The 27,017-nt window shown below is 41.1% G+C and overlaps 1 protein-coding gene across 2 annotated transcripts in view; it reads left to right on the forward strand.

Annotated features, from left to right (window-relative positions):
* The window catches only part of RAF1 (Raf-1 proto-oncogene, serine/threonine kinase), a 363,516-nt gene that overhangs the window by 159,249 nt on the left and 177,250 nt on the right, over positions 1–27,017 (forward strand). For both annotated transcript variants that reach the window (XM_069206644.1, XM_069206643.1), the window contains exons 3-6: positions 132–244; positions 4,555–4,657; positions 24,390–24,547; positions 25,714–25,809. In XM_069206644.1, coding sequence (XP_069062745.1) covers positions 132–244; positions 4,555–4,657; positions 24,390–24,547; positions 25,714–25,809 — 470 coding nt within the window. The remainder of the gene's footprint in view (positions 1–131; positions 245–4,554; positions 4,658–24,389; positions 24,548–25,713; positions 25,810–27,017) is intronic.

A 27,017-nucleotide genomic window follows, 5' to 3' on the forward strand; every position in this document is an offset into this window, starting at 1 on the left:
GTCACTAGATCATCCTAAATGTACTAGTTGTTGCAGGTGCCTTATGAATTACATCTTCACTAATATTTTATTACACTGTTATGCCTAGGTAGATACTGCATTGTGATCTTGCATTCTCTCTTGTTTTTCAGGTCAGCGTGCGGAACGGGATGAGCTTACACGATTGCCTCATGAAGGCACTTAAAGTACGAGGTCTACAGCCAGAATGTTGTGCAGTGTTCCGGTTACTTCACGAGCAGAAAGGGTAAGATCCTGAAGTCTTTATTAAGTGAAGGTGGTTTAATATCATGCTTCGTCTCTGTTGTGGCTAAGATGGTTTTGGAAGATATATCTATCCCTTTCTTCTACACGGAGCTGGCTTCTTTTTTCGGTATTACAATTCTACAAGAGAAGAACCCGTTGTACCTCACTATTGTATCATCGTTCCCTGCCCTTTCCCTTCCATTGCATCTAGCACAGTGGTTGCCAACCTGTGGTTCGGGGACTACTGGTGGTCCGCAGAGCCCTCCACAGGGGGTCCGCGACTGCTTAAAAAATTAAATAATATTAACAGATTAGGTCCCCAGCTTTCAGTAATGACTCAGTGGGGGAACCCGGTTTCCAATAAAGATTCAGTGGGGGTCCCTGGGCTCCAGTAATGATAAAGTGGGGGTCCACAGAAGTCAAAAGGTTGGGAATCACTGATCTAGCACATTGCTTGATAATTTGATTCCACTTAATGCAAAAGCATATTGGTTCAAATATTGTAGATTTTACTAAACACAATGAGGTGTTTGGTTCCGTTCGAGTGTAGGGGTTAAAGAAGGCGTGAGAATGACTAAGGCATAGACGTGCAGAGGGTTGTCAGATTTCCAAGGTTACCATCTGGCATGTGCAGTAGCTACAAAAGTTAGTGAAAAGGTGGTAAACATTTACAAATGCAAAACATTGATCTTACTGGGCCCCCTCAACAGAAAGCGAGCATTGCAAAAACTTGTGTATTTTGGATTTTTGTGAAAAGTTTACTAAGCCTGTACACTAGAAAACGGGTGTTACGCACGTTCATTTACACCAGTATCCCTTCCTCTTGGATGGATTTAAAGGCGAGAGAGAGGCTGGTGAATGCTCAGTTTTGGTTCATGACCCGATAAGAGGTGACTCGTTCACCCGGGTAGACCCTGCATCTTTTCTTATGGGCCATGATAAGTCCAGTTTTTTATGGGTAGGTTAAATGCTCGGGAGTAGGGAGGCACTCGCATGAGCTTAAATCTGTGGGTCTTAGGAATGATTGTGCCCCGACCATGAATCTGGTCAGTGCTGCTTCAGCTAGGCTTTGGGATAACTGTAGCTGGACTAGGGGCTGGACTTATTTTAGGCGATGATGGGCTCTTGGAAGAGTTAGTCACATAAGCCAACTAGCGAAATTAATCCATCTCTTGCTGGGCTCCTAACAGTCCACTCTATCACCGTCAGGGCCGGTATCCCCTAGAGCTTCCCCCTTTGGGTTTCACAGAGATCCTTTCTGCTCGTTTCTTTAGTGGAAAGTAATTCTCAGTGTGCAGACATGCAGTTGTCCTCCACAGGAGTACATATTTGCTAAAAGATCTATGGCATTTTTGCATTGGGTTTGAAATACCTTATCAAAATAGTGGTTAGACAATTTCAGTTAATCTCCCCAAATAAAGGGAACCCATTAAGAACTCTGTTTTATAAGTCTGTACACCAAGTGGCAAGCTATACCCTGTGCTGTGGCGTAATGAACTTACTCTTTTGCACTTAGAGTCTATTAGTGTCTGAGTTAAGCAAGATTCTCGAATTCACTTGAAAGACAAGTCCTGTAATGTTAACCCTGCAATACTGTGATTAACTGGTTAAGTACCTGAACTACTTACAGTCACTGCAGATTAGACCATAACGTGGAGTGAGACTAACCTCTTGTGCTCACAGTTGTAAATTTATTAATATGCACCTAGTTAATTCACCAATATCACTGAATCATTATAGCCTTAGAACGCGCCGTAGCGGGCTCTACCAGCTATTAAAGGCCCGCTTCCGGGTTAAAGGCCCGAGCCGAAGGCGAGGGCCTTTAACAAGGGAGAAGGCCTTTAATAGCCGGTAGAGCCCGCTATGGCGGGTTCTAAGGCTATTAGAACATTCTGCCATTAGACGGCAGAATGTTCTCCTAAATAAAACAAAGTCCTCACAGAGTCTGAGGGGATTAAAATCCCCTCGGTCTCCGTGAGGCTTTGTTCACAGCTCTTGCTGTGAACAAAGAGAACATTGGAATGTTGGCGCTGCAGGCTTTTACCGGCCAGTAAAAGCCTGGAGCACTCCATCGTTTTCAATGGAGCTGCCAACGTTCCAATGTTCTAATAGAGCCTTAGAACCCGCCGTAGCGGGCTCTACCGGCTATTAAAGGCCCGCTCCCCGCGTTAAATGCCCGAGCCGAAGGCTATTAGAACATTCTGCCACTCAGGGCAGAATGTTCTATTAAAAAAAAAAAATCACGGAGCCCGAGGGGATTCAAATCGCCTCAGGATCCGTGAGGCTTTGTTCACAGCTGCTGCTGTGAACAAAGCGAACATTGGAATGCTGGCGCTGCGGGCTTTTACCGGCCAGTAAAAGCCCGCAGCACTCCATTGTTTTCAATGGAGCCCCCAGCATTCCAATGTTCTAATGAGAGTTCTTGCATCGCTACACAGGGAAACAGTGACCCTTGAACACAGTGTGGAATATTGTGGAGGCTGGGTATGATTAGCCTCTGTGCTGAAACTGTCATTACTGTTGTATCGCTGAATTCTGGGAGAAGGTTACATGGAATGCCCCTTTATTATTATCTCTAGCTAGTACTCACTGTCTCCTTCAGTGAGTGGTATGAAAGCTCCGCTTGTAGTCATTAGCTTGTAAAGACTACTGCATTGCTATTAAAAAAAAAATACAACTGTTGTGCATGGCAATGACATGTAACACAAAAATATTGTCAAATCTGCAACAAAAGGCAAAGATTTGATGAGAGGAAGGGGGTTTTCATGACTCCAGGAATCAAGCAAATCTTTCTACATTTCATTAAAACAGTATGAAGACCATGTTTGATAGCAGGTAAAGGACTCCCAAAGTTCTCCCTCACAGACAGCCTTCATATCCACTGGACATAAATTAATATGGGGCTAAACAGCCTGATCACTTTAACCACAATGAAATAAATTGTCCTGGCCCAAAACAAGATCGTTGCGGGAATTAGTGAAACAATTGTTTACAGTTTGTTGCAATCATTTGCAATTAAATTAAATTCTTTTAATAAGCAAGAGGGACATGGCTGAAAGGGTAAAAATCCATAAATGTCATTTGAAGCCAACCAGTGTCCACCTAACAAAATTCCTTTATGTGGGTGAATATACATGGATTTAGTGTACCTAGTATACTCTACAGTACTATAAAGGGTTTTTACCTTTACAGAGGATAAATGTAATGATGTTTTCTTCAGTTGCTTTTAATAACATTTGGATTAATATTGGAAAATCTGTAAAATGCATTTGGCCTTAATTAGTTGTAAGTGCTTTATGTTTGCTGCAAACAGGACTGATTCACAAACGGGGCAGGATTACAGGATTTCATAGCGTTTCCCTTGTTCACAGGAGGGGTATAATTTTGTGACTGAAAATGGGCAGGTAGAGAAGATTAGACAAGATAGCTTAATCAGGTTTTGTCCAAACATAGTGTTGATATTTGTGAGAATTGTTATTCACAGAAAAATCTGCAATTCTGGAATGTTCATAGATTCTTGTTATAAAAAAATAAAGTGGAATGAAACACATGAGATTTGCAAAGACTTAAACATGGATTCTCTAAACAGTTTAAATGTTTGTTCACCATCAGTAAACATAACTGCAAAGATGGCCTTTAGTCAGAGACCCTAAAAATGAACTAATATTCCAATGCCAGTTGAGCACATTCTTCATTACAGGCTTCCCTGGGTAAAGTTGTTGTTTTGTTAATTACTTACAATTAACTTTATGTAATTGATTTCACATGTTTAAAACTGTTCAAGCAAATAAGGAGATGCTATGTGGTTGAGGCGATTTTTGCAGAAATGTTTTAAAGGCCTTCCAATTCATAGAGCTGGTCTGGCAGTGTGTGGCATTTGTAACTAGGTGTCTAATGCCTTTCATCTCCAGCGTAGATCTAGAAGGGCCCGATCCAAGCCAAATTTACTGTCTAAATAGATTTGCTTTAAAGTTTTTGTACGTAAATCTTACATTAAATCTTAGATAAATTATTGGATAATCTCAAATCTATATCCCCTCACTGGTACCCCCTTACTCGACGGTAGTAATTATTTGTTTACCTGAAATCTTAAATCATCATCGCAGTGAGATAGAATGTAATTGCACTATTCAAACTACTTACAACAGCACTTGGTAATAAAGCTGCATGTGGGCAAACACACATTATGTACCAGACCCATTCTTCAAATGTTGCATACCAAAATTGCATAGATTGAGTTGTTGAGTCATTATGGACCTTTGCTACAGTCTCTGTTTTTTATTCTGCTAATGAGTTTTTCTTCTATTTCAGCAAGAAATCTCGCTTGGATTGGAATACTGATGCTGCGTCGTTGATCGGAGAAGAGCTCCAAGTGGATTTCCTGGACCATGTTCCCCTCACCACACATAATTTCGTAAGTCAACCTTTATAATGTATTGCCATTTAAGTACGCCTTATTGCTGGAGTTTGATATATTTCCCTGAGGAGATTACCTTTGTTTTTTAAACTTGCAACATACCAGAGTGCAATTCTCCCATAATGTGGCATTTTTATTCTGTCCAGCAACAAGGAAATAATGAGTGGGGAATGCTTACAAATGTTTTGGTCTTGTTTCTAAATAAGACTGTACATTTCATGGGCCATTTGCCATGTCAGACAGAGTAGGGGCACTTTCAAAGGGTTTCCAGTTATAAATGAATTTTCATTTCTACCTTAGCATACAGAAAATAATATGTGGCGATCTCTGCACCCACTGCTTCCAGGGCATGCTTAATTGAAGAATAGTCAAAATGAGTTTTTATTATCTATTTTTGACTAATTGGCTTTATTTTAAGCCCTTGACTCTTCAACTTCATATTGCTCTACTTTGGGTTGATCGTGCCTTTAGTAGACTGTATGTTGTTTGTAGGATTTTGTGCTGTCCCGTTCCTTGATTCTACATGACAGTATAGTCTACATTTTCGCATTCATTAGTGTTCACTCACGAAAATAATAAGAGGGCAGTTCATCATCTAGAGGTATGAAACAGGTGTGTGTCATTATAGTTTGCTTGTGTATTTTGCACTTGGTGCCTGAGCAAACCTGTTCATCCAGACTTTCAGGTAGTGTCTGGCTATGTTAGGCAAGAAGATACGGTATGGGTTAACATGTCCTCAGAAGGCAGCCTTGGGAATGGTAGGCAGAGGTCTGGAATTGCTGAACAGTTTACTGCAGGGAGGGCTGCAGCTGTGTTTGTGAGTAGTACGGTGTGGTCTGCAACCACTAGAATGACGTTGTCCCCATCTTCAAGCTGATCAAGCATTTGTCACTGGCCAGTTGTATCTGCCACTTCACTGCTGCTAGCTTAAGGTCCACATGCCTCTGTACCTGAGTCTGGTTCATGTTGACACCATAATTCCATAGTTCAGCAGAGCAATGTACAAGTTCAAGTTCTGCAAACGAGTAAAGAGGTGGTAAGGGAGTATCTGTCAACTGGATCTGTGGCATTCAAGGAAGAGCTGGAGTTTGGAATTGCAGTTTAAAAAGTTTGGGGCCTGGGTGAGTGGTCGATTTCAGGGACTCCCAATTTTATCATCCACCCTTCTATTTGTTTATCTTTTTGCTGTGACAATAAAGGCAAATCAGCAGAGTGGTAGCAAGTGCCTTGCTCCTATCTCTAATTTAAAGAACTATATCCTAATTCCATTGGTAGTCTGCATGATCAGGTTTCTTTATATAGTACTATAAACATAAGAATCTGTGGTAACGGAACATGCTTTCTGATCCCCATTATGTGCACCTTTGGTTTGCCTAACCGAGTGCTCTTTCATATGAAATGATATTGGTGCTAGTGTTACTTTGGTTTGAACTTGAGATTTTGGCTCCAACGTGCCAGTAAATAGGTTGCTGGTGATGTGCAGTTCTTCCATTTTGTCCTACATGTTTTCACGATTGTCCCACATGATTTTTCAATATTCGCTGAGGCCTTCTTCAATCTGTTGTTCATAATATTAGTGAAAATGTTCACATTTGCATAAGTTAGCAAATACTTGGTTTTTCGTTTTTGTGTATTATGTTTATTCTTACTTACTAGATTGTCACCCTGCATACCACTAATTGTGTTCTGGATTTCTGTCATTTTCACGGGTATATCCTTTCTTTTAACTGTAGACTGTTCTTGTTAAATGTAGCCTCTTCACTACAGGAGTGTGGACCAGGCTACTGTTTTTTAAAACTCTAATTTTGCGCCAAAAGCAAAGTACATGTTTTAAGTTGGCCTTTTCACATCTATTTATTGATGCCCCTTGAATCAAAATCTAATTGTATGCTGAATTTCTTCAAGAACGCATGCAAAACAAATGTTGTCCAGCGTGTCAGATTGTGTCAAGCCTGCATTTGTGTGGAATTTCATAGAAGTCTTGGACACCACGTCACTTGGGTAGTACTAGCATTTACCAGTAAGTTTGTGGTTCACAGGTTATTGTGCATTTTTCATATGTTGACAAATACCAACGCCAGGCAACTACAACAAGTATACATTGTCATTCATAAGTGATTACCATTCTATTTTTTATTACTTTTTATTTGTCTTACTCATTTGACTTTTTTTTTTAAAAGGCTCATTTTTAATTTCATGACATTCTAGCCCTCTCACTAGGAACATAATAAACTTTACTATAAACTGACATTTCCAATTAATATGCACAACCTACCGTCTGAAACTAACTCTTTTTAAATATATTTTACTGTCAATTGTGAGTTTGTCCCCCACTCTACCAGTGCCTTTTTGTCTATTTTCATATCTTCGACTCACCTTACATTTTTTGTTTAATTTAACCTCCATTTAACTCCCACTATTTTTAAGGTGGTGTTGCGTGTTATCGCTACCATTATGGGTGGTGTTCCATGTTTTATTTTAACCACATATTCTACATCTTTACTTGTGCTTCTATTAAAGTATTTTTTTTTATTTCATATAATGTTCATGTGTCTCACCCTGCTGTTTTAAAGTAGTTAAGTAGTAAAATTGTCTATATCCATATAATCTCTCTGTCGTTTCACTTATATTAAATACTTTTCCAGTTTCTCTTCACCCATGAGCTTTTTGTAAGTTCCTAAAATAGTCGGCATCTATTAGTCAGTTCCAGTCAATTTCAAGGAATAGGGTCTAAGTCTAAACTGAAGCAAAGAAATATGGTTCCAGTCTAACTCAATGATAAATTGAAAAAACAGTTCATAACCTTAACATTTTAAGGTTATACATTATACACTTTCCTGAAGCCAAAGCACCATAAGTCCCACACTGAACAATCAAACCTTTGTCTTACTCATACGGTAAAATGACTGCCGACTTTCATATGTGTTCTCCTTTTTCTCATGAGTGTTAGGGATACCAGGCACATATTCGTTTTCATAGTTCAGAGACCTCAAAGGATCTAAGCTAGATACAGCGAAAAACCTTTGAAGCAAATAAAGGGGCATATTGGTTTGAGACAACTGCTTGTGGTTCGTAGATAATCAGCACTTAAGCAGTAAAGAAATATCTCAGAACCGTATCTTTCCCTTATTTGCAGTCCTTAAGTAATTTATTACTGAATACAAGATCACACTCACTCTGTATGGTTAGCAGGGAGATCACTTTGAATTTACTTATGTTTCTCCTTGGCCTTAGTCTTTCAAGTGCTGAAATCCAGGAAATTGTGTGCTGTTCGGATGGGTGCACGCATTTAATCTGTTGGATAATCTGTGTGTTGCAATACCTACTATGCAGAGTGGCTTATTAGTTCCCTTGCTTTACCCTGCACATTATCAATGCATCCCTCCGATATACATTAATTCAGTTACGTTTGATCCAATATTCCATAAAAATATTCAATACATAATTATATTTCACAACAAAGCAAAAACAACTGTACATCATGGAAAAAACAAATATACATTTTTTAAAAATAGTATCACATTTTTTATTTAAGAAGAAATCGAACTATGCCACCTGGATAACTGGGGTTGGAGGTGGTCATATTTGTCACAAAGGCATCATTTATGATCGCTTTACATCCTACAATTAATAAATTTTAATGAGATTCAGATCCTGATGTTGTACAATATGATGTTAATAATCACACTATAATTCTAATTGCTATTCTGTTTACAGACCTGTTTGTGAAGATGAACAAGAAATGAGACCCTGATAGTTCTGTATGATTACTCAACTTGAGAATAATTCTAGTCAAAATTTCAATGCATGCAGACATTTTGTGGGCACAGTATGATTAGGAATTTTGTTATGGCTATATAAGAGTGACTATGTTTAAAGATGAAAAATAACGCCTTCCGTTCTGTTGGTGCATCTCTAGCTACGCATTTTATACAAAATTTGAATATAAGGCATTCTTATAATTTGTGTTCTCTAACTATGATTAGACCCTCTTCTCTTCAGGCATTCCTTTTAAACTTAGATGTGGTTAATACCACTTACATGCCTCCAGTCCTGCAGAGGGTGGGTAAAGACCAATGGGTATTATACACAGGGTATGATAACGCAACCTGTCTAAAGCTTTCCTTTGCGATTTTGAAGAAGGTCATTCATAATCCATGCAAGCATAACCTTCCTATACCCCACTCACAGTAGTAGATACAATTGTTTATTTGCCGAAATATATTTTAAAGTAGAAGAAGCTACAAAAGGCTGGTTGAATAAAATTCGAACAAAAAAAGGTCTTGGCTGAAAAATATCGTACCGCGAAGGTATTTAACACTTTCATCTTGTACAACTAAATAGCATTGATGCCAGTCTTAAGGTGGATAGTGATGCTTAGTCAGGCAATTAATATCAGTCAGTTTAGAAGACCACTCCTTGTTAGTAGTTCTCATACTAAACCCAACCAAAGAAAAATCACTGTCACTCAGTAATCTCAGCACGCAACAAGATGTTCCACAGTCGCTCCCAGAGAGTGTGGAATTTGTATTGTGCCTTGGAATTTGTATTGTCCAATTCCACTTGCATATAAACTACTACTACTTGATCATTTTTTTTAAACTGATTTTTCTTTAACTCTCAATAAGCGTCAGTTCCTGTGGTCTATTAAATTGAACCTGTATAAAGTAATGGAAATGACAAGCACTTTAAATCCTTTAATTGTTGCTGTGGCTGCTTGGACCCTTACTAGTTAGTGAATCAATCTACAACTGTTGTTCATTGCAGCACGAGCATCTTATTTTTGTGGTTGAAACATTTTTAATTTATATTTTGAAGTATTTAACCTAACCGATTCACATACTTCCTCTGCCCATTTAGCATGTAACAAATAGCCATTAATTGCTGTTTCCAGTGTTCGTTCATACATCACAAGAAATAACAGTCATTGAACTAAATAGTGAATCAACTCTCCTTTGATGAACAAGATTTCTCTGAACGTTCACATCACACCCCGCATTTAACCTAAGAAAAATTCTTCCATTGATGGGCTGTAGTCAAAGAAAAGAGACCAGTGTCCATCTTAGCACTTGAGAACCTGTTATTTTTGTTTTTGTACTTGATCAGATCCAATGTGCATTGTAAATAGTTTGCTTTTGGAGATTACCTCATGTGTGAAGGATCAAGTTGTATTGCATGGCATCTTCTATAATGTCCACACTTAACAACACATTTGGAACAGAAGGTTCTCCCCTCACCTCATTAATATATTTGTCAAACCTCTCATGTGTCTCTTGGGGTCATGCTGCCACTAATTGCAATCATAGGTTTAGCAGATTAAGATATAACTCAGTCATACAAAACAGTAACCAATTTTTAAACCTGTGCATATCCACGAAGAGTGGAATCTTAAATAGTGCACACTAGCCTATAAAGTTGTGTGTCCAAACCAGATATGGAGGTCCAGATTCCACAACCGCTTCTTGTAATAAGTGACCTTGTGTCACACCTCTATACCCTCATCTTATTCAGAAAATCAGTCATGTGACCCAGACCTCAACACATATATGAGACATATTACACAGTCTTCCCCCAACGGAAATGCCTAAAAATCCCTTTGATTCCTTCACAAAAGCACCTAATTGCAGAAGTCACACATGCCAGCTTACATATTACAGGTTAACTTACACATAGAGTATGGCAGTGCCCTTCAAATAATCATTCCAACATACTGAGTGCAGAGTAGTAAAAGTTTAAAACCTGTGAGAACGCATCATACTGCGGGGAAAGCAGAACCAAACCGTGACCTCCAAATTAAAAAAAGAAAAAACACTAACTTCATAAGCCAGATTTTCTTGCAAGAACATGAGTCTCGCAAATACAGCTGCACACATACCTGTAGGAGTACTGCAATAATACTTACCATGTTGAAGGCCCGCCCAACATGTGTGCTGACCAAAACTGCTGGCCCCCAGAACCAAGGGGCAGAAGAGAAAACTGAGTTTGTTACTTCCCTGTTGTTCCCATCTTGTGCTATGCTCTCGTCCCATCCACATTTTGGCTTAGTCCTTTTTCTCATCTACTATAGTGAATTGGTCATCTTTCTGATATGTCATATGGGCCCATCTCCTCTCTTTCTGCTTTTGCCTCATTGATATTGCTCATTTGTCTGATCTTCTGCCTGCTTCATATCTCTGTCCCAGCTAATGCCTTGGTCTCATCTCTTATCCGTTTTGTATCCTAGTGCCCTCTCATATGCACCCTGGGTTCTGGTTTCCTTTCTCAGGTATCTTTTGTGCTGTGCCCGTTGCACATTTTTCTTAAGTATGTCTCATCTATCTTTCACCTTGCTTCCCTTTCTCACCCCCTTTGGTGGCCTTCGTCATCTTTTTCTTCCATAGTGTGCATAATCTCACCTCTCAGATATTCTGCATCTCACTCCTTTTACATCTTCTGTTCGCTCTTTTATCTGTTTTTAGCATTTCTTTAATCTGTTTCTTTACTCCACTCTACTGTGTGCCATAGAATCCTCACATCTGGTTAGCACTTTGCTGCTGTCTGTTCCTCGGTTCCCTTTCCCTTCTGCTTTGGAGCTTGATCCCCCCTTTCACCAGTCTTGTCCTTTTGGTTTTTCCTGTCATTCATCCTATGACTCACTTCCCTCTTTCACCCTTCAAGTGCCTTGTTCTCTTTCCTCATCCACTGAATGTATTATTGTATTTGATCCAGTACAACATTGTGCTGCCTTTTGGCTAGGTTTGCGCTATGAAATACCACATTCATGCATACGTTCATTCCCATCTCTCATGATTTTGCTCCTTGCTTTGCTCTCTCATCATGCCGGTTCCCTCTCACCCACCTAGTTCATTTGTCACTTTACTTACCTGGCTTGTGCATCACTCCTTTCATCACCCTTTTATCTGTCAGCCTGCCTCATTGACATATAACTTTCTTCTCTCTTTAATCTGTTATGTGGCACAGTCCCACCACTCATCCACTGTTGCTTTTGTTTATTCTTTCTTTTCCCGTTTACCGCCTCCTACAGATCTGCTTTCTGCTTCACCCCTCTTTCTTGGGTGTTCGTCTCATTGCTGATCATACATCAGCCTTGCACATTTCTTCCATCTGTCGTGTGCCTTCGTCTCTTCTGTGATTCATCACCTGCCCCATTATCATTTTTCAAACAACATTTGACTCTGCCTTCACTCTCATGGTTTGCACCTTGTCTCTCTCTCTCTCTGTCATTATACTTGTGTTTAGCACTGCTCTTTCTTCCGCCTCTTTTTCCTGACATGTCTTAGTTTCCTTTTATGTATCCTGTGCCATAGACTGTCCTCGTTGATTTGGTTCTTCCCACTCTCCACTCCTCTTATCCATCTTGTTTCTTTCTCCCTTTTCGCATCAAGTGCCTTAGCGTCTTCTCTTATCCATTGTGTAATGGTCTGGTGACTCAGACCCCTTTCTCGTTTGCCTTGTGGCCTCTGAGTGCTTTGATCTCCATTGTCCATTTCCATTTCGAGAACTTTATTTTGGCCACAAGGGCCATAAAAGCACATAGCAGCAATAAATAAATACAGAAATTTACATAGAATAGGTACAGTACATGTAACTAAATAATAAAATTAAGTGCACTTCCAGAGTAAATTGATACATTCTTACTAAAACCATTATGCAGATAAAAGTTTACCTCTGGCAATCCAACTAGCCCCAAGGAACTTGGCAACAGCAATCACTAATGTTGAGCGAGTGTTTGATCTGAGAATTCGAAGGGCTATGCCGGACCTGCGGACTCCCAGCAGTCTACAAGCCGGGGCCAACCATTTCCTACGAGAGGCAGCATAAGCAAGGCAGATAAGTAAAACATGAGGGATGTTTTCAATAAGGGCTTTATAAGCCGGGCAGATGGTTGGCCCTTCAGATGACCAGCAACTGGTGGCAAGGTGCCTTTACGGAACTGGAAGTACAATTTTATTTCTCTAGGCACCGTGATTATGATCCAGAATGCCTCGTATTTGCACATCTCCTTTAGGTTGGCAAGTTCACATGATAGCGTGCAGTGAAGCGCAGCCCCCAGACCTTCAGAGTCTACCATTTGCCAATACAGTTTTTTAGGTCGATTTGTGATGGAAAGGAGGCAGTAGTTGGAGAGTTCCAAAGTTCTCTAAGCCCAAGGGAATAAAGTAACCCCTTGATGTATCCAACCCAGGGGATACTGTGAGAGCTGTCAGTTCCTAAGATGACCTGCAGGGGTACCCTGAAGGAACCAAGCTCTGGGGTGGTCAAGAAACGCCACCAGAACAAGAGGGGACGTAGTTGGGCCTTGTGGCCAATACGTTTCATGCTTAGATCCTTAAAAAGGGGGAACAGTGGACTGTTTGGCGGGAGGCACACAAGATTTCTTAGGAAATTATTTTCAGACATCGTTATCTGTTGGGCTTTGGCATAGCCCCATAATTCAGCCCTGTAGAGAGGCGATCTCAAAGCCTTGGCTTCATATATCTGGAGTGCAGGGCTTATCTGTTTGGTGTGCGAAAGATTAAAATACTTTGTTTAATCCTCTGTTTGTTTTAATTTTAGTGCCTGCTTTACAATATGTGTTTTCCAAGACATTTTTTCTGTTAACAGTAGGCCCAGATAACTAAATGTGCCCACTTTTTTTGAGTGGGGTACCCTCGAGCATAAACTTCCCTCTGAAGGTTCTGTGGGGATTGGACGTCATTAGCTTAGTTTTGGAGGCAATGATTTCAAGTCTCTGCATGGAACAAAATTCCCTTGAAGCACGTGAGGTGTTTCCGTAACCCGCTTGGGGTCTTGGAAATTAGGAGTGTATTATCTGCAAAGAGCAGGACCGGAATTTTTGTGTGCCTAACGATGGTGCATCAGCCTCCACTCTGAGTAAAGAGAGAACAATATCATTAATTTACATAGAGAACAAGGTGTGGACAAGGACACACCCTTGCTGTACTCCCCTTGCCACCTGGATTCTGTCAGTTAGCTGCCCATTGTCACCCCACCTAACACATGCATAATTATCTTCATGGAGCGGAATTAATAATGCAAGAATATGCTTGGGGATTCCCATTAGGGAAAGAACTTCCCACAGCTTGTTACGGGGCACTAGATCGAATGCAGATTTCAGGTCCACAAAAGCAACATACAGATTCCCTTTGCCAATAAAAACCAATATAGAAGCAAAAACCCGAAAGCTTGCTCAATAGTGGATATTTTTTTTACGAAAGCTTGCCCGAAGAGGACTAAGGATATCGTGTTCAGCCATCCAGTCTTTGATCTTGCCTAAAAGGCAGTGACAAAACACTTTTTTGCACACAGCCTATTAAGCTAATTGGCCTGTAATTGCAGGGGAGGGTCCTGTCACCCTTTTTAAAAATCAGGACTACAATAGCACCCTTCCAGGACTCAGGAATTGGCGCCCCAGATGCTATTGCATTTGATATGATGGTGATATATCTTGACCAGATTTCAATGTTGGTTAGGAATAGGTCTGCTGGTACACCATCCGAACCAGATGCCCTACCATGCTTTAGAGTGCCTAATGAGTATGCTATATCCGCATGGGAGAACAATTGCGGTGCTGGGGGGGGGGTGTTAGAGTAATATTTGAGCAAGAGTCCGTATGTTCAGAGGTTATACTGTCATGGTCATAGGAGTACAAACCAAAAAAAAATGGTTTACCCCCCAGTCCTTTGGAGCAATATTAGTTGTAATGTTCAGTGCACTGTTTTCTGGAACGCGCGCTGCCAAGGACCAGAACTGGATAGAGGATTGCCCTGGAACACTTGTCCTTGCATCTAGGGCCACCAGATTGCCCACTATGCTCCTGTCCCTAAATGTGAAGCGTAACATATCAAAGTGTGTGTCTGGATCAGACTTTTTGACTGCATCGATTATATCCTCACGTACTACAGAGAAGCAGCCTCTCACATGGAGAATCCAATGAATTACCTTATTTCTGATAGAATTTCCCCTTTCCCGTTGTGCCAATGGATGTAATTTGGGAACATTGACCATTAGAACAGTATTACTATAGTGGGACCGGTCAATGGCAGGCTGTGCAGTGTATTTAGGGACAGTATCGCTCGTAGATTTGGGGATTTGATGAGACACCAGATGCCTTCCCTGTGCCTAAGCTGTTGTGTGAGGGAGGCTGATAAGAGTTCTTGAACTTGACACCCGCTGAAGGTTGGCCAGCACAACTAGTTGCTGGCAATTTGTGCAACTTAATCGGGGTACCTGATGGATTTGCCATTGGGCTACAGATGTGGTTCATGGTGGCCGTGGTGTCTGAGGGAATTAGCTGTTTGACTTTAGCGATTAAGGAATTAACCACAGACTTGGGTTCCGACACCTCGCTCTTTAAATCTTTTATGCATAGGATGTACTGTGCATTTGCCTGAGCTAAATTCACATTTACAACTTCCGACCCATCCACCCTAATGCCTGGGTCGCGGTCGTCATGTGGGTCTGAAATGTCAGTTAAGGGGGTAATGCGATTGGTACACTGAAGAGTGTCACTAAGATCTAGTGATGGCTCAAACACTGGTAATGAGGGAGTGTGGGTGATGACATTCCTACCCTCCCCTTGCCCTATAGTAGCTGTAACCTGTTGACCATGTTTTACAAATATGTCAGCAATTTTCTTGTGACCCGCCCCCTTCCTGACTAGGGTCTTGCCCCCTGTTTCATTGGGAAGAGATTACAATTTCTTCACATTCTCCCAGACGGTTGTCAGTTCTGTCCATAACACAGTTTATTAGCTGCATGCTTATGCCTTTTACATTGGTTTTTAGCACCACCCCTGCCACACCCTCTGTTGGTTTCGTTTTACCCATTAAAGAACTGTGATTAGTGGATATGTGTTCTATAGAAGGTTAGTTCAATGCTACAACCTGCAGGAGGATACAATAACTAAAAGAAAGAGAGTCCGCGAGGCCTACTTGGAGATAGATGTTAGGGGGGTGGCCCAGCCTCATCCGAGCTCCGATGGGCGTGGACGGGTCCGCCCTTGGCCCTGGCTTTGCCTGGGCACAGCCTGCACACATACCACTCTGCGAAGTGCCCCTACGCGCTTTATAGCGCTCGTTGGTCTCGTTAAGTGGATGCAGGTGGGGTTGAAAATGGCCACCTCCTGGGTCCTCAAAACAGTCTGGGATATGTAGTACCCATCAGAAGTTCAGCGCGTCTGACTTCCCTAGGCAGATGCTCTTCGTCAATGAAATTTCGCCCAAGGAATGGTCCGGGAAAGAAGCGCAGAGGTCCAGTGTAGACAGCAACAACGCCCCTGTGGGTAAATGTGTCCAGCGCTACAGTGTGAGCCACTGCCATGCTTCAGCCTGGGAGGACACAGATGTTACATTGTCAATTGTAATCTATTCTCCCATTGCTTTTGTACATTAATCTCATCTTATACATTTCCTAGCCTCTCTCATTAGACATATGCCTCATTCACTGTCATTGAATTAGACCCTTGCCCTTCTTTACTCATGTATCTTTTTTCAAATACCCCATTCTCATCCTTTCATGTGTCTTGATCTACCCTTTCATCCTTATTGAGCATTTATCAACACTTGTCTCCTCTGTATGCTGTGCTTCCCTCTCTCATTCATTTTACGGTCAACTCCTGTGCCTCATACATCTTCTGCCTCACTCTCCTCTCTCATTAACCTCATACCTTGTTCTGCTATCTCATCCATCTCTTGCCATGATCCTCTCAATTATTTGGCTTTCGCCTTTCTCCAGAGCCCAACCTAGCATTCTGTATCTCCTATTGCTCATCAGTCTGGAGTCTCCGTCTTCTCTCACCTGTTTTGTGCCTTGATCTTCTAGCATATCCGTCTCTCACAACCCCTTGTTATTTTTCCCCTCTCTCATCTGTATTGGGCCAAACTCCTCACTCACATCCAATGTGCATGTCTCTCCTCTCTCATTTGTTTTGTGTCTTGGTCCCATTTCTCATCCTGTAAGTTGTCTTAATGACCTCCACTATCCATCTGGGGGCCCCATGACCATACCTTTTTAAGGCCTGAGGAACCCATCCCTGGGGCCGATTGTTTCTTTATGGGGAGGGAGGCATGCAGGCCCCTCCCTGAGTCGTAGATCAGTCCCAGGCACCCCCCCTCCGGGGTCCAATGACTTGTGCAGTGTCCCAGGGACCCCATCCCCTGGGATACTGGTGCTCATTTCTCAGGAGAGTGTGGTCATTGATTATGAATTTTATTCCTTGCCTGCACTGTCCTGGGCAGGGAACACATCTTTGTTCCCTCTCGGCTGGTCATGAGTACAGGTAAGAAGCCAGCTCCCTCTGAAACCCCCAAAGGATGCTGACTGGGGATACAGAATGGCCGCAGGGGCATTGGGACTTCCCTATGTATCCCTATGATTTGGATGATGTGGGTGCCAGGGCACACACTTAAAAAGAAAATTGCAGGCTCCCACCCACACCCAGCATGGCTGCTAGCTGGGGAGCCAGCAGTGGCCAGGGGAGTCTTAGGGACCACTTATTGCCACCCCCTCCCACTCCTCTCGCAGCTCTGGCAGTGCTGTGGGTGGGCACCCAAAATGAATTATAAAATATAGAAAGAATAATAAATGAGCAGCAGGAGATGCTGAGTTATTCACTGCTCCTTGCAAGAAGCACCCCCTAATAATAATGATATATAATATTAATATTCAATAATATTTTTAGATCTTTTTGGTGCCGCTAGAAGAGGCAGGGGCACCACCAAGCTTCTTTGTTAATGTTCTAGGGCAGTGGTTCCCAAATATGTTTGCACTGCGGCTCCCCAGTGCGCCATCAAAACTAGCCAGGGTTGCCACACACAGTTTGGGAGCCAATGCTGTAGCCGTGTCTATGCCCTGCATTCCTTTCTTCCATTTATATCCAGTCTTTACTCTTTTCCTCTTCCTGCCATCTTCATTCTTCTCTTTCACATCCTTATCTCACCCCCTTTCATGATCCCTTTAGAAAACGTCTTGAAGCGCAGCTGTCCCTAGCAACGTTAAAAACAAATAGTAAGTCTCTTGGGTCAATGAATCCATTTTTTAAAGCACTCAGAGCTGCAGCTGGATGCTCTTCAGCTGGAGTGTAGGGACGTCTTATTGTTGGTTCTATGGTTGCACATTGTGGCCTGAAAAATGTTTAAAAATGACTCAAAAACATGTTTAATGTTTTATTTTCAATAATGCTTTATTGAAAATATCACTAATAGCAAACATTGCGATGCATCGATTTATGAAATACACATTTGATTGTCATGATGGACCTTTTGAGAATGCCAATAGGTCTGTTTATATAAATTGATGTGCAGAACCCTTGATAAAGCCAATAAGTACCCTGACCATTTGACAAAGCCAATATGTCTGCCTTACTTAAAATTACACTCTTTATATTGTTGCATGACATTGTCCACTGTGCGCAACAGTGGGGTGGACAAAGGGCCTCGCCACAGGGCAGGCAATCCCACACCACACACCGAGATGAACATCTTACTTTATTAAAAAAACAAAAATAGGAATTCATTGGAAAAAGACAAAGGACTAAGGGATCTCACAGTTAGGTGAAAATGTCAGTTAAAGCATACCGTTTGAAAGAACAAAAGCACTGAAGTTCCCTAGTTAGACTTAAACTAACTATAGCTTGTGCCCTAAAGTTATTATAACTCACGCCCTGGCATGCACTGCTGATTACTCTGCATATTACATCTCATGACATGTTCTGTGATATCATTGATAACATGACTGCAACTTAAAAAATTACATCATAGTAGAGAAATCAGTGTGCATGGCAGGGGCACAAGTTGTAGTTACTTTAGGGCACAAGTTATAGTTCTCAGAGATTACTATAACTGGTGAAATTTCAGGGGTTTAGCTCGTTTAAAACGGTATGTTTTAACTGACACTTTCACCTGTTACTTGAAAAATGTGTTTCGCATCAGAAAATCAACCAAGGGTATTTAATTAAGCAGATATATGATTTGACCTGCAAGCCCTATATACATTTCTATCCAGTCCTAAGTGGTGGATTTTTTTTAATTGAGGTTACCAATAAAATATGAACTGATGTGTGTCTTTGTACTGTATAGTTCGCTAATCTGTGCTCCTAGGACACCTTTTTGGTTGAATAATGTTTGTCAGAATTGCATAGGCACTTTATTTGAACACATGTTGTGTTCATGCACATGCGTTTGGTAGTACAGCGTTTATGTGTGAGTGATCGCAATTTGATTATGTTCTTTGTTAAACGATTTAGCCTTCTCAGATAATTGGATTAATGATACTTTTTAGCAGAAACAACTACATGGTGCACGGTCTGTGGGATTTAAACCGGACATATTTGGCACTTCAATGCACAAGCACTTACATGAATAAACTTGAATTCGTGTTTTTGTTTTGTTTGAGTATGTTAATAATTATGCAGCGTGAACATATTTTTATTGATCCTGTTTTTAATTAATGTTGTTATTATTTGGTATTACCTTTGTATTAAGATACAAATATCGAACATACTGTTGGCACAGATCATGACGATCAAGGCCAAGTATGTGATTCTAATCAGCCATATGTGCATATGCATTTATTTGTGTAAGCTTTTATGGTTTATTTTTAAACTGAATAAAGAATTATGAAATTGAATTGACATGTTTACCTGACTATGCTGTCACTTTAATCTTTGTTTTGTTTTTGTGTATATCATGCCTTATGATTGGACACAGTACGTATAGCCATACTGCCTACAAATAATCTTCCTATTTTCTAAATGGACCTTTATTGTTTGGGCTAAAGAAAAAAGTGGCTTTGCTGCAGGTTCGCACATCCCATATGTGTGTATAACATATTTTGGAAATATTGTCCATATGTCACATATAGTGCTCCGAGGGTGCCAAACTGGTAAAACACCCCACCACCACGGGTGCAGTTGGTGTCGGTTGAGGGATCAATCAACACGAAGAGATTCACTACTGTTCTACCAAGGGAGACCGCAGTCGTCCATTAAGTCCATTTCTTGGTACACTGTATCAATCAAAGTTAAAAATATATGTCTGTACGCAGTAGAAGTTTTATTCATCCAATGCATCATGAATCCAATGAACATCAGCCGACGTGTTTCGTCAACAAGACTTTCTCAAGGTGAAAGTTTATGTACAGTGTAATGTCCCAGAAATGTTGCAAGATGAACAACATCTAGAAAAAGCAAGGATAATGGGTTGTTTTGCCAAATACTGAAGAGTAAATGAGTATTCCCGGTGGACATGATCTTGATAAGTCGTAAAATGTTTGTGCTGCCTGATGAAAAGAAGTAAGTAAACTGGACCTTTATTGTTTAGCGCTGGCTATTCTCCTCGGACAACCTTTGCTGTAGAAGAACTAATAAAAACAAGCATTTGCAATGCAATAGGTCACACATTTGCTTGAGTTAGAGCTATTAGCGTTGTAAACGCCTAACCGGACATTTCTTGCCACAAAAATTGAAAATTAAAAGTAAAACAGTTTCACATAAGCGAGCCGATTCACAGCGCCATGGCCGCGTTGAACATCAGCGTGAAGAGACACAAAAGGAAAAACAAGTTCACTCGCAATCAAACTTATCGGCAAAAGTGAAATTATCCATGTAACAAGGGCAATGGTGAAGGCGGTAACAAAACCTCCCAAGGAGGGACAAAGGTAAACCATCTACCAATGTCACCAAAGGATTTTTAAAGGGCAAGCCCATGAATGAGTGATAGTGATGGGTGTGAGGTGGGTGTTGTTAAAATCCCAGATACATGCCAACACGTTGGAAAAGCGGTGCTTGCACGCTGCTGTGCTCGACCTAAAAAAGGGTTACACAGTTCTAATTAGTAGTAAAAGAAGTATGCACTAGCAAATCAGCCCATCCTTTCTCTGTTGGTACTTATTTTTATGACAAATGTATCTCTTGTATCAACTTCTCCATACATTGCAAGTTAAAGGAGTAAAACAATCACATTGTCAAAGCTACTGACATTATAGAAGCTAATTTCAAATAGTGCAAATGTTTTTGAATGTGAAGCAGACGCTTCTTCCAAATAAACATCTTCTTATCAACATGGACATTTAGTGAGGTTGATAGGGATAACAAAATAACAAGCAACATGGAATAGTCACATGAGAGACTTGAAGCTTGATTGACCCTAGTGTGAATGAATACATTAGCAGCACTGAACCAAAATTAACTCCAGACAGTTGAAGACTGGTAAAAAAACAATGTCCTCAAGCTACTTAATACCATTTAATTCTATATAACTGAGAGAGTTGGAATTAATGACACAACTTGTAAGTGGTTACGAGTACTAGGTAGTACTGTTTGTGATATCTGAGAAGGGGAGGGAACCTCTCTATGATTAGGCAGAGATGGGAACAAATAGGTTTAGAAAAATAAGACACGTACGGGAAGTCACTATAAAAAAACATGTCTGAGTTACCACATACTAAGAAATTGTAACTGTGTTTCAGTTGTCTTTAGTGGTTTTTCTGATCCTCATTTTGTACTGTTAATATCTGACTGTAATGGGATGTAATTGTTGAAAATAAAGCACTGAAATCCAAAATATGGACATTTAAAGCGATTTAAAGCAAATAGTACCATTTGTCCTGACCTCTGCGATAAGGGAGATGGGGAAAGGGGAAGCTGCATGGATCAAAACAATAGTCTGAAACATAGAAATAGGTTAACAACCACATTTCTTCAAAGCAGTCAGACTACACCCTTTAACACTCTTGTGTGCTTGTAGCCTCCATGAGGCACTGAAATTGGGATGCAGGAGGTTTTAAATAATGAAAATCCAGTAATGGGACCAATGCTTGTTCAGGTGCGATGGTCAGTTAATCTATTCTGGGATGCATACTACTACAAGTGTCGATAGAAGGCAATTAAAATTGATAAAAATGGGGTTTGTAGTTGGCAGTGGTTGCCACCCTGTTCAAGTAGTGCCCCTCACTCTAGTCAGGGTAAAGGGGTCACACAGCTAAGTTAACCCTTTCTCACTCCCTTGGTAGCTTGGCTCGAGAAGTCAGGCTCATCTTGGCGGCCATGTGTAAAGTATTCATATATATACACACACACACACACACACACACACACACACACACACACACACACCCACCCTGAAAACACCACAAAAGTACTCCACTCCAGTTCAGAAAAATAACCAATATTTACCCGAGTGAAACAAGATCATAACAACAAAAATCCAACATACACAAGCAAGGATACGAATTTTCAAAGATAAAATCTTAGTATAGCACTTAGAAATGCAGTAGCTCCAACTGGGGCTATCATGACGTCTTGATGAAGATGTTCCGAACAGGCCGACGCCATTCGCGAGAGAGTGCGGGATGGTCACGGATTTACACGGACCCCATGTACAGTATCTGGAAAATGAGGAAACAAAGACGTTGCATGGAGTTGGGGAGGTGAGGCGTCGCTGGAGCCATTGCGGTGTCAGTTCCTTACTGCTACCCGGGAGGTGAGGCGTCGGTTCCTTATTGCTAGGCAGGGGAGGTGAGGTGTTGGTTCCTTACAGTTGTAGGGGAGGCGATGCGGCATCGGTGGCGAGGCACTGGTTCCTTACGACACAACTGGGTCAGTGAATCCAGCAGGTCAAAGACGTGAGGCGTTCTCTTCGAGGTGTAGTTATCACACCACAGGGTCACAGATGCTGTGCTGGAGTCAGGTGGCACAGACGTCGGTGACAAGGCACTTGGGACTCGTGCTGTGGCAGGGCTTTGGAGGCATTGTGGCGGTATCGGACCTGCGGTGTCGGTCACAGACTTTGCACTCATCGGGTAACAAAGCTCAGGTGCAGGCAGAGGCGCAGATTCGGACTGCGGTGCTAGTTCCGAAGTCGATCTGCGGTCTAGGTGCTTGTTTCTTCTTGGTTACACCTGTAATCACTCCCAAGGGCCCAAGAACTGTATTTGGCACCAGTTGGCAAGTCAGGACTCTCAGCAAGAGAACCCAGATGCTGGCAGATTAAGTCTTTGAGGCCCATGAGACTTCTTATCAGGAGGAAAATTCAGTCCATGCCCTTGAAGAACCTTAGGAAGCAGGATGTAGAAACCAAAGTCCATTCTGTTCACTCCCAGGACAGAAGCTGCAAGAAGCAGGCCAGCACAGGAAACCAGCCGGCAAAGTGGTAGTCCCTTCTCCAGCATCCAGCTCTTCGTCTTGGCAGAATGTCCTCAGTGCAGAAGGATTCTAACTTTGTGGGGTCAGAGGTCCAGTACTTATACCCATTTCTGCACTTGAAGTAGGCAAACTTCTGAGAAAAGTCTTTGTAGTGCACAAGACCCTACCTTCCCTGCCCTGGCCCCAGGCACACTCCAGTGGGCTGGGGGGTTGGAGACTGCTTTGTGTAAGGACAGGCACAGACCTATTCAGGTGTGCAGGTGTCAGCTTCTCCCACCACTCTAGCTCAGGAAGACCCATCAGGATTTACAGGGCACACCTCGGCTCCCGTTATGTGACTGTCTAGAGTGAATTCACAAACAGCTCAACTTTCAGCCTTAACCAGACGTGTGTTCCACAGCCAGGCCGAGGCACAGAATGGTTAAGCAAGAAAATGCCCGCTTTCTAAAAGTGGCATTTTCAAACTTACAATTTAAAAAACAACTTCACCAAGAGATGTATTTTTAAATTGTGAGTCAGAGACCCCAAACTCTATATCTCTATCGGCTCCCAATGGGGAATTACAATTAAAAGATATTTCAAGACAATCCCCTTTTTACCCTAAGGGGGGGATAGTCCTTGCAATAGTGAAGAGTGAATTTAGCAGTATTTCACCATCAAGACATGTAAAACACACCAGTATATTTCCTACCTTTTAAATATACTGCACCCTATCCATGGGGCTGCCTTGGGCCTACCTTAGGGGTGAAATACATGTAGTAAAAAGGAAGGTTTGGGCATGGCAAGTGGGTGCACTTGCCAGGTCGAAATGGCCTTAAAACTTGCCACACGGACACTGCAGTGGCAGGCCTGAGACATGTTTACAGGGCTTCTCATGTGGGTGGCACAATCAGTGCTACAGGCCCACTAGTAGCATTTGATTTATAGGCCCTGGGCACACATGGTGCACTATACTAGGGACTTACTAGTAAATCAAATATGCCAATCATGGATGTACCAATAACCAATACCATTTAGGCAGAGAGCACTTGCACTTTAGCACTGTTCAGCAGTGGTAAAGTGCCCAGAATCCTAAATCCAGCAAAAACGAAATTCAGCACTTGATCAAAAACAGCAGGTCAGAAGCCAAAAGACAAGGGAAACCTTGTCAAGAGCTGACAGGTCTAAAAAAAATGCATTTCAGTTTGAGTGCTTTTGGTCCCACCATGGCACACACTAAGTATGGAGAGTGTGCTACCAAAAATGGACCACATAATTGCAGATTTCCTGTGGGTGTTTATTACGATACTTTTATTAATATTAGTGGTATACATTTTTTATGGTATTGAATGACATTCAAATTTAGTAGTTATATGCTGAATAATTTTGGCGTTAGTATATGCAGATTAAATTGTGTACTGCAAGCGACTACTGCAAGTGACTTACACTCTTGTTGTGCATGTCTTTTAACTTTCAGCGTTTTCTAAAGGATTACTATTTAGATAATGTGCGGACTAGTCTGCTGATATTCGCCTTTGATGCATGGGTATTCTGTTGATATCAAGTGTTAGTCACTTGAATGACCTGTTCCCTAATATCGTTCCACAGGTTCGGAAGACATTTTTAAAGCTTGCCTTCTGCGACATATGCCAGAAGTTCTTGTTGAATGGCTTTCGATGTCAGACATGTGGCTACAAGTTCCATGAACACTGCAGCACTAAAGTCCCAACCATGTGTGTTGACTGGAGCAACATCCGGCAACTCTTGTAAGTTAACTTTTTTTAGGGCTATGAAAGAAGACTGGCTAGTATTCCTAATGAAAATGAAAAAAGATGTTTGTGCTATACGAACTGGGTAATAAAGTGGCACATTTTTATTTTAATTAGCCACTCTATCTCTGAGCCTTTTGCCTTCCTTATTGATGTTTTCTTTGGAATAAAGTTGAATATAAGTATTGTATAGACAGTGAAAGCTCAGTTACCTGGAAAAAATGGAGCGAGAACTGGGGTGGATTTGTCAATATACTGAGTAATCAAATGGATCAGATGTGTTAATAGATTTATCGCATGCTACACAGTAATAAGGCAGCTCAACCCCCTTTTTACCATATTAGGTAAAGATGACATTGCTGGTGTGTGATAGGATAGTCTGCCTTTATAGTTGGCTGCATTGGCAGTTTAGTCACAGAGAAATATCATGGCCAACCAGAACACTGCGTAAAATTGGGTTTGCTTGGAAGGGTAGCCTTGTAACCCTGTGATAGATAGGCGATAGACCTATAATATATAATGTTACCAGGGGGATATTTTACGTTATAGTGTTATGCTCGAGAAATAAACAATTGACAATTACGCAAATAGTGTGAATATTCAATAAGAAACACTAAGAACAAAACCTCAGTAAAGTCAATTACATTGAAACAGTGCATTGATTGTCAGAAGAATTTAGAAGTTAGGGATGTTAAGATTACATATAATGAGAGTTAAAGTGTTGTACTGAAGAAACTGTGATGCAAGAAATGTTTATTGGAGTCTTAACTGTTGGATTCCATTAAAAAAGCAGAAATCAAATTAAAACAACAAAACAGACAAAAATAAATTGCTGGATATCTTCTTACCAACTGTACAGAATTATCTAACAAACAGATTAATTTATAAGCAAAATTGGTTGTTGACCAGTTTATTTACAGTGAAGAGGTGGCTGAAGTTGTAAACAATTGTGTTGCTTGTTGAGGAGATGTGATTTGGGCCTTCTTCAGGGCTGGGCAAGTCCATCCTGACTGCTCTTTTCTGCTTTGAGAATGTGTTTTCTGTGCAGAGAGGGAGTATTCTTTGAATGCAGTTATTTCAGATTAGCGGTGTTCGGTCCACAGTACAAGTGAGTGTACAAGGCACAGAAGAGCAATTCATTGATTTAATTATTTCTTTTTCAGACTGTTTCCAAATTCGAACATTGGTGATGGCGTTCATACGCTACCATCTATGACCATGCGGCGGATGCGGGAGTCAGTTTCTCGAATACCTGTTAGGTAAACAATATTTTGCGCTAGATCTTAATAGCACTACAATATACATCACTGTGATTTAATTTTACCTTTTATTTATTCTGTCTAGTAGATGTTTGTAGAATACGCCAATCAGGGCAGTTGTCAGGGCGTTTGAATATCTTATCTTAACTAGTGGCAAGTAGTTTAAAACCAATGTAGGCAAATAAAACCGAATATAAAGCTTTCCTTATTACCTTCAGTGATCTGTTGTCGGTCTAAACATGTTATGTAAGTAGCATTTGTTTTTTGCACTTCTACCATTTATATGTTCACTCATGCCTTTTGAGACTATGACCCTTTATGGATTTGGGATGCTTTCTGACCATAGTTGGCTGTTTCACTGTGTTCCGATTTAGAGAAACTGTAAGTTCTGTCCTCTGTTTGTTTATTGTTTGTTTTGGATGATATTTCGAACAGCAGTGTATGTAACTAGAGAAAACATCAAATTGTTAAATCAGATTTTTAAATTGATACAAATATTTTTCATTAAATGCAGTTACTGAGTCATTTAGAGATATATTTCTGCATTTTTAAATGCCTCTGTTGTAAGTTGAGAGTTGAGGTAAATGAACTTTTGAAAGAAAACTGTTTGAATAGCTCTGTAGAAAACCGAGAATAGCAAAGTCAACATTGCTGTTATGCTATGCAAATTTAGAGAGCACCATAGCACCTGGGAAGGATGTTGGCGCTCCGCAGGTGTGAGCATAGCCAAACTTAGCGCCTAGTGAGATTACCCCAAACCTATTTTTCCTTATGCATGAGATCTGTGCAAGTAGGAGTATGGACAAGTGGAGGAGTCTAAGGTTTGTGAAAGCAAATGTGAATGTTTAGGTATGCTATGCCAGTGTTAGGAAGTGCCTTGAAAGTGTGGGTGAGGAGATTGTATTGCATTTGTTGGTATATATGAAGCTCATGGAGTTCTTTCAGGTGTGGTGTGATGGAGTGCAGCGTGAGAGATTGAGCGTAATTCTGGCTAACGAGCTCTGAATGGGCTCCATTCTTTTGGTAAGTTTCTTGTTGATCCTGGCATAGAAGGTGTTCCTGTATTCCAGCTTGCTTGTGATGAGGTGTGTGTGACGTTTATCCAGGCACTGACTGGGAGCCATTTTTTTTTTTAATCTTCCTCAGCATATGGAAGCATTCTGCGTTTACAGCATTGACTTGGGTGGTCTTGTTGAGTTTGCTGTTGA

Source organism: Pleurodeles waltl, chromosome 9 (assembly GCF_031143425.1).
Source record: "Pleurodeles waltl isolate 20211129_DDA chromosome 9, aPleWal1.hap1.20221129, whole genome shotgun sequence".
NCBI lineage: Eukaryota > Metazoa > Chordata > Amphibia > Caudata > Salamandridae > Pleurodeles > Pleurodeles waltl.